The 15,762-nt window shown below is 32.5% G+C and overlaps 1 protein-coding gene across 3 annotated transcripts in view; it reads right to left on the bottom strand.

The window, feature by feature from the left end:
- Positions 1-15,762, bottom strand: part of SLCO4C1 (solute carrier organic anion transporter family member 4C1) — a 56,840-nt gene that overhangs the window by 16,224 nt on the left and 24,854 nt on the right. For all 3 annotated transcript variants that reach the window (XM_045565953.1, XM_045565951.1, XM_045565954.1), the window contains exons 4-8: positions 12,456-12,552; positions 10,982-11,103; positions 9,425-9,543; positions 7,137-7,281; positions 6,539-6,734 (exon numbers count right to left, since the gene is read on the bottom strand). In XM_045565953.1, coding sequence (XP_045421909.1) covers positions 6,539-6,734; positions 7,137-7,281; positions 9,425-9,543; positions 10,982-11,103; positions 12,456-12,552 — 679 coding nt within the window. The remainder of the gene's footprint in view (positions 1-6,538; positions 6,735-7,136; positions 7,282-9,424; positions 9,544-10,981; positions 11,104-12,455; positions 12,553-15,762) is intronic.

The raw sequence follows: 15,762 nt of genomic DNA on the forward strand, positions 1-15,762 counted from the left end.
ATCATTAGAAATTTTTAGCAATAAAGTATTTTTATTAACATATGTACATTGATATTACACATTTAACTGACTATAGTGTAGTATAAACATAACTTCTATATGCACAGGGAAACCAATACATTTGTGTACTTGCTTTATTGCAATATTTCCTTTATTGTGGTGGTCTGGAACCAAACCCACAATATTTCTGAGGTGTACCTGTACCTTTTCTTATACACATGTTTCTTAGGTGAGGCTATTTTGACTAAGCTCTTCATGATATAAACATTTTAACATGCAAGGTATATAGAAGCTAAAATTCAGAACTTGGAGCCACAGGGGAAAATGATCTGACAATGTCACACCTACTTTGTGACATTTCACTCTCTATTTATATCTATATATACACACATAAATATCAGTGAGTGTGTGTGTGTGTGTGTGTGTGTACTCACTTTCAGTTTTTTCCATCACTAAGAGATGTGTATGTACATTAACATTGTCTCTATGTCCCAGATCTTGATATATCTTCATGGCCACCCCCTACATGAACCTCAAAAATAATACCATTACTCTTGCCTTCCTATCTGATTACACTAAGGACAATTCATCTGGTAGCAACTCTTGTTAAGGTAGAAAATACCTAGTGGATTCAAATCTACTTTGTTTGTTACTCAGGGTGATAAAGTGTGTGCTAAACTATCCAGAACTTTCTGTTTTTCTAAAAGAAACATTCAGAAAAAGTGAATTGTTGTCTAGGTTTGGGTAAAGCTTACAGGGGTGAAAATCAGATCTGCACAACTTACCTCTAGCTACCTTTCAACATTCCCACATATACTTCTATTATTTCCAGACACATAATCTAACCTAAGTTCCATTCAGATTGGTCCCTAAACTTACCTTTCATTTTTTATAGCATTTATACCCTTAGTTTAGCATATTCCCTCTGCCTTTCCCTCATCTCAAATTTGTATCTCTCAAAACTCTTTGTATCCTTAAGAATACTTAAGCCCATTCTGCTATTATGCCATGATGGCTTTCCTGATTCTAATCAAATAAAATTGAAAAGCTCTTCTTTCATTATTCATGCACTGTTTTATTTTCCAATCTCTCCTTTGGAACAGGGATTTTGACATAAAGGTCTGCCAAAGAAAGCATTCAACAAATGTTGGATAAATGTAATGGAGCTTAACTAAACACTGTTTTAGAATGTTCAGCTTCACATTAATGTGAAAGAATGACAGACACATGAACAGCAACTACAAATCATGATAATTGTTGATGGCAAACTTTCCCAGACAAAGTATATTTTATTTATGTCATCTGAATGCCATATTGCACAAAATTATCGAGTCCTTGATCTGGAATACCACCTTCCTCAAAAGGCTCAAACATGTGTAATGAAAAAATTAAAACAGCATTGTGAGTTATAAAATACACTGCCGTATAACATCCTCTTGCCTGCTCCTCTACCCATGGCTTATAATTTCAAAGCAAAACAAATAAGGAAAAGAAAAATGGTCAATCCGGTTACAGGTAGAACCATGTCTACAGTTCAGAATATCAAAAAGTTATTTATTTATCTACAATAAACACGAATATCTAAGTAGATACAACAATGATTAGTATTACCTAGGATTAGCTTTATTTTATATTTCTTTTCTAGGCTATTTTTAGCTGACCTAATAAGTGAATTTTATTATAGGGAGTCATTTATATTTTTTTAAAATTTAAGACAGTAGGAACATATAATGTGAACAACTTCTTAGGGTGTAAATAATCCTTTAAAGGCAAAGATTTTGTTGTATTAAACTTTGTAATCCTTTACCCAAGCATAGTGCCTAGTACATGATAGTTGCTCCTTAAATGCTCTCGAATAGATATCCCCAACTTTTAAGAAGACATCAATTATTTACACCGAAAACACTAAGGGAATTCATCACAACTAGACCTGCCTTAAGGAGTCCTAAACATGGAAATGAAAGGTCAATACTCACCATTACAGAAATACATGAAAGTATAAAACTCACAGAACTTATAAAACAATCACACAAAGGAGGAAGATAAAGGACTCAAATGGCAACACAACAGAATTCCACCAAACCACAAAGACAAACAGAGAAAAAGAAACAAAACATTCATAAAACAAAAAGACAGACAAAAAACCTCACATATAGATATTAACCCTGAATGTAATGGATTAAACGATCCACTTAAAAAGATACAGACTAGCAGAATGAATTAAGAAAACATGATCTGGCCAGGTGTAGTGGCTCATGCCTATAATCCCAGCACGCTGGGAGGACCACTTGAGGATAGGAGTTTGAGACCAACCTGGGCAACATAGTAAGACTTCATCTCTACAAAAAGTAAGAAAAATAAGCCAAGTGGTAGTGCATAGTCCCAGCTACTCATAAGGCTAAGGGAGAAGGATCACTTGAGCCCAGGTGTTTGAAGCTTCAGTGAGGTATGTTCCCACCATTGCACTCTAGCCTGGGCAACAGAGTGAGACTCTGTTTCAAAAAAAAAAAAAACATGATCCAACTATATACTACATATAAGACATTCACCTTACCTATAAGTAAACTGAAAAGTAGACTGAAAGTAAAGGGGTAGAAAGAGATATTCCACATAAACAGAAACCAAAAGTGAGCAGAAGTAGTTATACTTAGATCATATAAAACAGACTTTAAATAAAAAACAGTAAAAAAAAAAAAGATAAAGAAGATCATTATATAATCATAAAGGGCTCAATTCAACAAGAGGATATAATAATTTTAAACATATATACAGCAATCACCAGAGCAGCCAGATTCATAAAACAAATATTGCTAGACCCAAAGAAAGAGATAGAAATACAATAATAGTGGGGATTTCAACATGCCACCCACAGCATTAGACAGAACATCAAGACAGAAAATCAGCGAAGAAACATTGAACTTAAACTGGACTTTAGACAAAGTGGACCTAACAATTACAGAACATTCTACCCCAAAACCACAGAACAGACATTCTTCTCATCAACACATGGAACATTCTCCACAATAGACCATATGCTAGGCCACAAAAAAGGTCTCAACAAATTTTAAAAAACTGAAATCATATCAAGCATCTTCTCAGACCACAGTGGAATAACACTAGAAATCAATACCAAGAGGAACTTCAGAAACTACACAAATGTATAAAGATTAAGCAACATGCTCCTGGATGATTATTGAAATTAAGATGGAAAATAATTTTGAAACAAATGAAAATAGAAACACAACATACCCAAATCTGTGGCACACAGCAAATGCAGTGCTAAGAGGGAAGTTTATAGTATTGAATAACTACATCAAAAAAATAGAAAGATCACAAATTAATAACCCTACATAATACTTCAAGAAGCCAGAAAAACAAATACAAACCAAACTCAAAGCCAGAAGAAAAAAAGAAATAACACACATCAGAGATGAACTAAATGAAAGAGACCAAAAAGAAATTACATAGAATCAATAAAATGAAAAGTGGCTCTGCAAAAAAGATAAACAAAATTAATAAAACAATAGCTAAACTAAAAGACAAGGGAAGGTACAAATAAACAAAATCAGAAATGAAAAAGGAGACCTTACAACTGCTATCACAGAAATACAAAATCATCAGAGGCTATTATGAACAACCGTACACTCACAAGCTAGAAAACCTAGGGAAATGGATGAATTCCTAAAAATTTACAACATCCCAAGATTGAGCCAGGAAGAGACAGAAATCCTGAACAGGCCATTAACAAGCAGTAAGATTGAATCAGTAACAAAAAATCCCCCAACCCCAAAATACTCCAAGTCCAGATAGATTCAATGTTGAATTCTAGCAGATAATACACAGAAGAACTAATACCAACCCTCCCAAAAATGTTCCAAAAAATCAAGGAGGGAATTTTCCCTAACTCATTCTATGAGGCCACTATCACCGTGATAACAAACCCAGGCAAGGACACAACAAAAAAGAAAACTACAGACCAATATATCTGATGAACAGGTACAAAAATCTTCAACAAAACATTAGCAAACTGAATCCAATAGCATATCAAAAAGGTAATACATTATGATCAAGTGGGTTTTATACTAAGGATGTAAGGTTCAACATATGTAAATCAATAAATCTGATACACACATAAAAAAAACCATATGATCATCTCAATAGATGTAGAATAAGCATTTCATAAAATTCAGCATTCCTACATGATAAAAACCTTCCACAAACTAGGCATAGAAGGAACATACCTCAAAATAATAAAAGCCCAATATGTCAAATCCACAGCCAAACTCATACTGAATAGGGAGAACTTGAAAGCATTCCTGCTAAGAACTGGAACAAAACAAGGAGGCTCATGTTCAACACTCCTATTCAACATAGTACTGAAAGTCCTAGCCAGAGCAATCAAGCAAGAGAAAGAAATAAAGTGCATCCAAAAGAAGAGGAAGTCAAATTATCCCTGTTTGCTGGTGATATGCTCTTATATCTAGAAAACCTTGAAGACATCAAAAAACTCAGATTTGATAAATTAATCCAGTAGAAATTCAGGATACAAAAATCAATGTACAACAATCAGTAGTGTTTCTAGACAGCAATAATAATCTAGCTCACAATCAAATCAAGAAGGCAATCCTATTTACAATAGCTAAAAATAAAATAAAATACCTACGAATATATTTAAACAGGGAATTGAAAGATGTTTACAATGAAAACTACAAAACACTGATGAAAGTTTGAACTGAAGATAGCACAAACAAATGGAAACACACACCCCATGCTATGGATCAGCAAAATTAATATCCTTAAAATGATCATACTGCCAAAAGGAATCTGAAGATTCAATGCAATTGCTATCAAAATGCCAATGTCATTTTCCACAGAATTAGAAAAAACAATACTAAAATTCATATGGAACCAAAAAAGGGCCCAAATAACCAAAGCAATAGTGGGCAAAAAGAACAAAGCTGGAAGCATAACATTACCTGACTTCAAATTATACTACAAGGCTACAGTAACCAATACACTATGGTACTGGTATAAAAATAGACACAAAGATCAATTGAACAGAATAGAGAACCCAGAAATAAAGCCATATATTTACAGCCAACTGAACACTGACAAAGTCAACAAGAACATACACTGGGGAAAACCCATCCTTTTCAATAAATAGTACTGAAATAATAGAATTGCCATATTCAGAAGAATAAAACTGTACTCCTCTCTCTCACCATACACAAAAATCAACTCAAGATGGATTAAAGACTTGAATGTAAGACCTGGAACTTTAAAAATACTGAAAGAAAACCTAGGGAAAGCTCTTGTGGACATTGGTCTAGGCAAAGAATTTATGACCGAGACCTTAAAATCATAGGCAACAAAAACAAAAATAGACAAAAGGGACTTAACTAAAAAGCTTCTGAATAGCAAAAGAAATAATCATAAGAGTGAACAGGCAACCTGGAGAAAGAGAGAAAATATTTGCAAACTATGCATCTAACAGGGGACTAATATCCAGAAATTACAAGGTACTCAGATAACTCAATAACAACAAAACCCCCAAATAATGCCATTAAACAGTGGGCAAAGGACATGAAAAGACATTTTTCAAGATAAGACATACAAATGGCCAATAGGTATATGAAAAAGTGTTCAATGATACTAATCATCAGATAAATGCAAATTAAAACCACAATGAAATATCATCTTACATAAATCAGAATGGCTATAATTAAAAACACAAAAATAAGAGATGTGGACAAGAATGTGGAGCCAAGGGAACGCTTATACATTGTTGATTGGAATGTAAATTAGTGTCACCTATATGGAAAACAGTATGAAGGTTTCCCAAAGAACAAAAAATAGAACTACCATTTGATCCAGAGATCCCACTACTGTGTATCTACCTGAAGATAACAAAATCATTACATCAAAAAGTTACTTGCACTTGTATGTTTATCGCAGCACTATTTACAATAGCAAAGACAGGGAATCAACCTAAGTATCCATCAGTGAATGACTGGATAAAGAAAATGTGGTTTATATACACAATAAAATATTATTCAGCTATAAAAAAATAAAATCCTGTCTTTCAACAACATAGATGGAACTAGAGGTCATTACTTTAAGTGGAAAAGTAACACAGAGAAAGACAAATACTACATGTTGTTCACTTGTAAGTGGAAGCTAAATAATGCGTACACTTGGGCATAGAGTGTGGAATGATAGACAATGGAGACTCAGAAGGGTGGAAGATGGGAGGAGGATGGATGATGAGAAATTAATTAATAGGTACAATGTATATTACTGATACTCTAAAAAGCCCTTGATTTCACCACTTCACAATATATCCATGTAACAAAATTACACATGTACCCCATAAATTTATACAAAAAAGACCCTACGTGTTCTTACATAGAAGAAAAGCCTTCTAATTTATAAAAAAAGCTAATTCCTCACCATTTTACTTAAGAAAGCATATATACTTGGAAATGCAAGCATTTGTTATTCTGATATTAATTATCAAAAAGTATTGAAATATATTTACCCATTATATAATTCAGACACACCAGCAAATGGCTCATTTTCACAGTTGGCATAAAGAAATACAAAACTCAGCATAAATGCAACTCCAGATGAGAACAACGCAAACTTCATCGTATTTTTACATGTCATTTTGAATTTTGACACAAGGAAACCACCTAAAATCTGACCAAGAGCAGCTCCAGGAATTAAAACAGCCCCTAATGAGAAAGAAGACACAGACAGTGAGAAAACACACACATACACTCAGTAACTCATAATAAAATTTGGAAAACATCAAAAACAAGCACCAATATAGTTTTAACATATAACAGTATTCCTCTGATAAAAGAATTATATGCATAAATGACTTAATTCTCTTAAATGAGGAATTACTAAAATTAATATAGTGAACATTAAGATTAATATATATTCTCTTTAGCCTTATATACCCTTTGTCTCTCTCAAGTTCATACAATATGTCTGAAAATCAGAAACTTTTATCAATCAGTATTAAATATAAATTTTAAGGAGTGGGATATCCCAAATTATATTATCCAATAAAATTTTAATGCAGTAAGGTAAAATTATTAGATTAAATTAGAACAAAGAAAATCCTTTACCTCCAAGGGTAGCTGCAAAGCTGGATGACAATCCAAATTGATTTTCTATAAATTTAGGTAAAAATGTAGCAAATCCAGTAGTAATTAACGCTTCTGAAGAAGTTGATAAAACTAAACATATAAAGACAGTATTCTTCACCAAATTCTGAAGAAAAAAAGTACAGTTCAACAAATGAATAAGTATGATTATCCTGCAAAGTACAGCACTAGAAAGTTACCATGATGGAATAGCAAAATTTTCAATAAACACAATATAATCATTTGTAAAATTTTAGCATTTTCTCCAGCACAAAAATAAAACTATGATTAATAGATTTACATACACTATTATGAAAAAATTATATATATGGAACACCTAGAGAGTTGACAGATGATTGATTCATCAATATTGTACTTATGACTTTATCACATTCAAGGGACCAGGAAAAGAAAGTAAAAGCCTGCTTGGACAGGTTCCCTTCCCAAGTCTTACTGTAAATATCCACACTATAAATTTACTCCCTATTTGATTCTTTCACTGTTTTGAATTCCTATGTCTAATAAACAAAGAACTTAAGACTGTGAGCACAGATAAGAATGTTCTCTAAGTACCAAACTTGTAGCATTGTTCCATAATTAAAAGACTAGTAATTACGAATCTTAGATGGATATGTGGTTAAGCAACTTTAATAGGTGTCTGTATTGCTAAAGCTCTCAGAATCTTATTTATCTACAGAGAAGAGTGCAGAGATTCATTGTTTTAATACATTTAAGCACAAAAAAATGAAAACCAAATTACAGTTCTGGAATATTAAATGCAAAGAAATGTTTCATAAACCTAAGCAAAACACACACACAGAGGAGTTACAAAGGGGCAAGATAAGAGATTTAGAAGTCAGAGCCAGATAACTTACAATATAAGGATAACAGAAGTGACAAAAGGAGAAAAGTACCTGGATGAAAACATGCAATAATTTAAAATAGTAGTAGTAATAGTAAAAGAAGAATAAAATACTTAAGTCTTCAGATTGCAAAAGATAATAGATTCCTAGGAAGATTTAATATAAAAAGACATACTTAGGCATTACCAAGCAAATTTCCTAAAATCAAGGATAAATGAAAAATTTACAAACTTACAGAAAGAATAAGTCAGAATCACATTAACAAGAAACTTCTCAAATTCAACATATTTAAACAGAAAAGAGCAAACAATATCCACAGACTGCTGGAATTATAGGGGAATGATCCAAAAGTATTGATCCCGACAGAAATATCATTCAGACATTCAAGGATATTTGGGTGGTATCCCATTCAAAGCAAACCAGCAATACAATCCTAGGTCTATAGAGATCTCAGTCAGAATAGAGATCTGCAAGAGGCCATAAGGATAAAAAAAAGCAATGTTGAGCAATGAATCTTGATGGTAATATAAATGGGAATTTATAAAATAAATTAAATGGAGATATATGAAATAGAACAGACCTACTATAAAAGAAAATAATAGTAGTTGGAATTAAAACTTATGAACAATGTCAGCAAAACACAAGAATGTTCATGTACTGGTGGCAGAGTTGAAAGGCGGGCTGAGTGGACAAGTAAAATCATGTTAAGGCTTTCATTTGACAGGAAGAAAAAAGTTATGAAAAGCAAATAATATCACATCTTTAAAAGCTAAAATTATAAACGCCCTTATGAATAAAGCTTTTATGATGCTAAATAGAAAGAATGCTTTCTGCTAAGTACAACCGAATAGACTCTAACACTTATTTCTTAGCTTCAAACCAAGTTACCACTATCCACCACCTTTTTCGCAAGGGAGAAATATCACTTGGGTATTCTCAAACATACATTAACAATTCAGTGATAATTGATGAATCCATTACACAAGGGAAATGTTATGGAATAATGGCTATAATGCTAATGAAAAACCACTGAATATTGATATTGCTAAGAAGACAACTCATCCTCTTTCTGCTCCACAATAATTTTCATTTGCTCAAAGGACAATACAACTAAATCTGAAGAATAGTTTATAAGAGCTAGAATTGTACCAAATAAGCAAACAAGAATGTATTATGAAAAGATTTGTGTGTGTGTACATATATGTGTCTGTGTTTATGTGTGTGTATTCATGCAAGTGGGGTTACTTATGAATGTATGTAATAAATACACACATCTACATATATGTACCTGTGATTTGTGTGTATGAGAGTGTGTGGTGTGTATGTGTGTGTGTGTGTGTGTGTGTGTGTGTGTGTGTGTGTGTGTGTGTGTGTGACAGAGACAGAGAAAAAACAGTTTTATTTTACCTTCAGTGCAGCTGGAAAATCTTTAATACTTTTTCCAAAATTCTCATCTGAATGTTGCAAGGAAATACTCTTATTCTGATGAGCCTGGCAAGTTTTTCCAGCTTGAATTTTTGCTGTACCTAAAAAAGTAGGAAATGCACTTGATTTGTCACTTCACTTTTCATTTAAAAAAAAAATGCTTACTTTTTAATTGACACACACTTCCACAAGTATATAAATTCCATAAGAGGCCAGTTCCTTTCTTTGTCAACAAAACTGTACAAATATCTAAGTAATCAGGCTGTCCTAAGAGCTAGTGTTCATTACCACTCAGGAAGTTCCAACCAGTCCAAACATTAAAATGAGACAATTTTACTCTAATCTCATATCTAAGCTCTTCAATTAAAATCTCTTAAAATGTTTTATTCCTTTCAAATGGTTCCCTTTTTTATCCTTTGTCAAAGCACATTTGTGGCCTTTTACTTTTACTTTCATTAGTTCTAACATGCTTAGCAGATGAAATATTTACCATCTATACCAAGTCCCTTTGACTTTTAATAATGGTACTGTGAATAAATCTGAGAAAACAGTCAATATATGGAATTATAAATTGAATGGCCGAGAAAGAAATGGAGTCCACTTACTTCTAGTCTTCCCACTTTTTTGCCAATTTCCAAAAGTTAATCATCTATTTCATTGCAAATAACAATAGAAACTAAATGCCTTCAACCTAGAGAAAAATACTTCTACAGATATGTATTTTAACTACACAATTAAACAGAAGCAAGATCTCATAGAGAAAAAATGGATATTCTTTTCTATTAACCTTTTCTTTTTGGACAGAGTGTCTAGTATTATAATATGGTAGAAAATGAGTATACTACAGCATGACTTTGGTGATAATTGAAAACTATAAGCTGTACTTTCAACTAATTAACATGAATGACTTAAGGCAGATTGAAATTATTGGCTACTGAATACAAACTAACAGTTTAAAAGATATTGTAGGCCAGGCACAGTGGCTCACGCCTATAATCCCAGAGCTTTGGGAGGCCAAAGCAGGAGGATAGCTTGAGGCCAGGAGTTCAAGATCAGCCTAGGCAACATAGCAAGACCCCATCTCCACAAAATTTTTTTTAAAGCTTAGCCAGACATCACAGCATGATGATCACTTGAGCCCAGGAGTTCGAGGTTGCAATGAGCTATGATCACATCACTGCACTCCACCCCAAGTGACAGAGCAAGACCCTGTCTCTAAAAAAAAAAGAGATATCACACCTTGCATACACATAAAGCAGGATTCCAGATAAAACCTAAGAAACAAATTGAACAAGTAGTAAGGAGGTGAATATGCATACAGCTTTATTATTAATTGGAAATATAGAAAACTCACGAATATTAAGATTGCTACCCAGTGTTTCCTAAAATGAAGATAGATATTCAAAAGTTTGCATAGGCAGACAGTTGAGATTCTATAAGACAAACAGGGTGAATCTATGGTTCTTATTAATTATATAGAAAACAACACTTGGCTTAGAAGTAGAATAAAACTCTCCTGTTTAAAGAAAACACATTTACCTGGTAAATGTTTTGGAAAGCAAGAAAAAGGTATTATCAATGACCAAGCAAAGATCCAACATAGAAGAAATCCAATCCACCAAGCTCCCAACCATCGTGGATCATCCTCAGTGACATCAGGACTACATGATATAAAAACAAGAGGTAAAAGCCAACTCTACCTTATTAATTAAAACTCAGTTATGATAATCATATACTTTATACTACTACTGCATATAGTACAATATTATTAGAATATCCAAAATTTTAATAGAGCCGTTGTGATGACTCAGAAAACAGGTAGCAGGTATAAATGAGTTATAAGAATAATGGTTACAAAGTATTTTAAAATGACAAATATGACATAAAAGTTTCAAATATTTAATAGTAAATATAAGTATGATAAATATTTGAGAAGATACACAGAATTTCTGAACATTCTTTAACTTTCGCTAAGTTTTCTCCACTGTCGTATTAAATTAAATACATCTCAAAGAAAATCACTGATCTATGTTAAAAGCTCACACACTGTGCTTCAATTACAGCATTTCTTTAAATGTAAAATTATTCTTAAAGTGATTTATTAACAGTTTTTTATAATGGTTCTCACATTTTAATATCAATAGGCCCTTTCAGAAAACACAACACTCCTACAACTCATGCAATTTTCCACTGAAATTAAAATGTCCTTTCTTAAAACTCTGACTCTCTGCTTCAAGAGCTTCTTCTACACACATTTTTATAAAGACTAAAAAGGCTCAGAGAACCAATCACATACTCATGACCACATTTTATTATTCATGGTCATACAAAGGATTGTGTAGTTATATTCCCAGTGGCAAAATGAGAAAATATGGCCTCACCAAAGAGCACTAAATTCTATATTCAGGAAAAAGAAAAGGTAACTCCGTAGTTAAGAGTGAAGTTTTGGAGTCAAAAATATATACTTCATGTCTCGGCCAAAAGATAGCTTGTGAAATAAGTGAACACAAAAAAATCATTTGTATGGAACATAGTATAGGATAAATAAATATTACTTATCATGATCCTTCATTGTTGGATAAAGTGACATACTTGGATCTCTCTGACATTATTAGAGCTACTATAGAACTTACTCTGAGAATCATAGACTCTTGAGACTCTTCAGGCTATCTGTCCCCAAATACATCTATGGAAAACATAACTTATTTGTATTGAATTCTTGTTTTTGAAAATGCAAGGCATCTTACATATGTATTTTTAAAAATTTCATCAACTGACTCCATTGAAAATCTTTATTCATGAGTAAATACATTATTATACTAAGATGGTATGGCATTGATGCATAAAGCAATGCAGCCAAAATAAGGCATTTTATAAGAATTATGTGTATTCAATTTTGTTTCCTGAAAAATTCCTCATACTGTACTGGCAAAGTACTGTAAAAATATTCTATGATGTTAGCATTATTGAAATAAAATAAATTTAAATAAAAGAAAGATAAATACTGTCTTGCCTTTGTCCCATAGCAACATCAATGTACATGGTTAGCAGCTGTCCTCCCAACACATAGCCAATAGCAGGACCTAAGACTGACATAGCATAGCCAATTCCTAGAGAAGAACAAACACATTTAATATAGTCATATGTATGACTTTGCTTTGCATGGCTAACAATAGTGAAGAAGAACAAATGTTTCACCATAGAAAAATTTAAACGAATAGACATCAAAATTACACATATTTTTACTAAAAATATATCATTTGAATGGTATCATTTGGTCAATGGTCAAGACAAGAAGCCTAAAATATATGACTCAATGTAAAAGGTGTTTGACTATAACAATGACTACAATAAAATAAAAAATAATAAATATATGGAAAGTTATATTTACTGGTGGCAGGGGTAGTATTAATATATCCACGTTATCCTTTACTCATAGTGATAATACATCGTGGAAGGAAACAACATAAAACAAGAAGGCTTTTGCACTCTGCACAACAAGGAAAGCATTCTTTATTTTAGACTACAGAAGCTGACTTCAAAACCTGGATCTTCCAAGAAGTCTATTTTTTAGATATAAGCCATTAGTTTAAACCTCTTGTTCTTCATGATTCTCCTCATTTTGACTTTCCCCAGAATTAAACTGAGCATATTTCTGTCAGAAATTCAAAACTTTGCCATATATACCTTTGAATTTTTATGGAATGAAATTTATTTTGACCAATCATTGCCTTTTTATTGCTGTTATTGTTTTTCCTTTAAGCCTCCAAGTATTTTGGGATGTCAGCTGGATATAATTTCACCATTTTTTCTTTCATTTTTTAGTTGACACATAATGATTGTACATATTTATGGGGTACACAGTGACATATCAATACATCTATATAATGTGTAATGATCAAATCAGAGTGATTAGGATACCCATCACCTCAAACATTTATCATTTGTATGTAAAGGGAACATTCAGAATCCTCTCTTCTAGCATTTTGAACATATACTATAAATAATTGCTAACTATATTCAACCTGCAGTGATATGGAACACTAGAACTTATTCTTCCTAATGTAATTTTATATCCATTAACAAAATTCTCCCTACGCTTCTCTCCCCTCTACTTTCCCAACCTTTAATAACCATAATTCTACTCCACTTCTATGTGCTGAATTTTTTTAGCTCCCACATATGAGTAAGAACATGTGGTATTTATCTTTGTGCGTCTGACATTTCACTTAACATAATGTCCTCCAGGCTCATCCATGTTGCTGTGAAGGATAGAATTTCATTTTTATAGCTGCATAGTATTCCATTGTGTATATATGCCACATTTTCTTTATCCATTCATCTGTTGATGAATATTTAGGGTGATTCCATATCTTGCCTATTGTTAATAGTGCTACAATAAACATGGATAAACCTGGAAGTTTAGATATCTTTTCCATATACTGATTTCCTTTCCTTTGGATAAATACCCAGTAGTGGGATTCCAGGATCGTATGGTAATTCTATTTTTAGTTGTTGAGAAACCTCCATACTGTTTTCCATAATAGCTATACTATTTTTACATTCCCACTAACAGTGCATAAAATTCCTTTTTCTATACGTACTTGGCAGCATTTATTGTTTTTTTGGTTTTTTTTTTTCTTTTTGGAAATAGGCATTCTAACTCGGGTGAGATAATATCTCATGTAGTTTGGATTTGCATTTCTCTGATGATTAATTAAGTGCAGCATTTTTTAAATATATTTATTGGTCATTTGTATGTCTTGTTTTGCGAAATGTCCATACAGATCCTTTGCCCATGTTTTAATCAGGTTTTTTGCTTTTGTTCATTTGTTTGAATTCCTCAAATATTCTGCATATTCATCCCTTATCAAATGAATAATTTGTAAATATTTTCTCCCATTCTATGAGCTGTTTCTTCACTCTGTTGATTGTTTCCTTTGTTGTACAGAAGTTTTTTAGTTTGATACAGTCCCAATTGTCTATTTTTGCAAAACTTTAGCCTCAACTAATGTCCAGAAGGATTTCCCCTATGTTTTCTTACAGTTTTATAGTTTCAGGTCTTAAATTTAAGTCTTTAATCCACTTTTAGTTGATTTTTGTATATGATGAGATAGGAGTCTAGTTTAATTCTTCTGCATATTTGGGTATTCAGTTTTCCCAGCACCATTTATTGACAAAACTGTCCATTTCCCAGTGTATGCTCTATTTCTGTGTTTTATATTTCTGTTTCATTGGTCTATTGGTGTCTGTTTTGATACCAATACCATGCCATTTTGATTAAATTTTGAGGTCTGGTGGTGTGATGTCTCCAGCTTTGTTCTTTTTGCTCAGTATTGTTTTGGCTATACAGCTTTCTATTTTATGATGCAGGCATTTATTGCTCTAAACTTCCCTGTTAGTGCTGTTTTTGCTGTAATCCATAGGTTTAGGTATGTTATGTTTCCATTTTCATTTGCTTCAATAAATTTTCCTTCTTAATATCTTCATTTATCGATTGGTCACTCAGGAGCATGTTGTTTAATTTCCATGTATTTGTACATTTTCCAAAGTTCCTCTTGTTACTGGTTTCTAGTTTTATTCCATTGTGGTATGAGAAGACACTTGGTATGATTTCAACTTTTTAAAATTTGTTGAGATCTGTTTTGTGGTTTAATATATAGTCTATCCCAGATAATGCTCCATGTACTGAAGAGAAGAACATTTATTCTGCAGCTATTGGATGAAATGTGATGTTCTGTTAGGTCCATTTATTCTCTACTACAGTTTAAGTCTGATACTTCTTTGTTGATTTTCTTCTAGATCATCTTTCCAGTGCTGAAAGTAAGATGTTGATGGCCCCAACTACTACTGAATTAGGGTCTCTCTCTTTAGCTCTAATTACAATTTGCTTTCTATATCTGGGTGCTCTGATGGTGACTGCATATATGATTATAATTGTTCCATCATTTTGGTGAGCTGATCTCTTTGTCATATAATGATCTTTCTCTCTTTTTTATATTTTTTGACTTAAAGTCTATTTTGTCTGATTTAAGTATAGGTACTTCTGCCTGCTACTGGTTTCCATTCTTGTGGAATATCTTTTTCCATCCCCCCACTTTAAGTCTACGTGTTGGAGTGACTTGCTTGTAGGTAGCGCATTTTCATATCTTTGAGGGCTTCTTTTTCTTTTGTTTTATTTTTAATCCATTCAGCCAGTCTATATCTTTTACTTGGGGAATTTAAACCATTTACATTCAAGGTTGTTATCATTGATAGGTGAGAACTTATTACTGTCATTTCATTAATTGTTTTCTGATTATTTTGTATATTCTCTCTTC

The sequence above is a fragment of the Lemur catta genome, chromosome 12 (genome assembly GCF_020740605.2).
Source record: "Lemur catta isolate mLemCat1 chromosome 12, mLemCat1.pri, whole genome shotgun sequence".
In the NCBI taxonomy this organism is placed as follows: Eukaryota; Metazoa; Chordata; class Mammalia; order Primates; family Lemuridae; genus Lemur; species Lemur catta.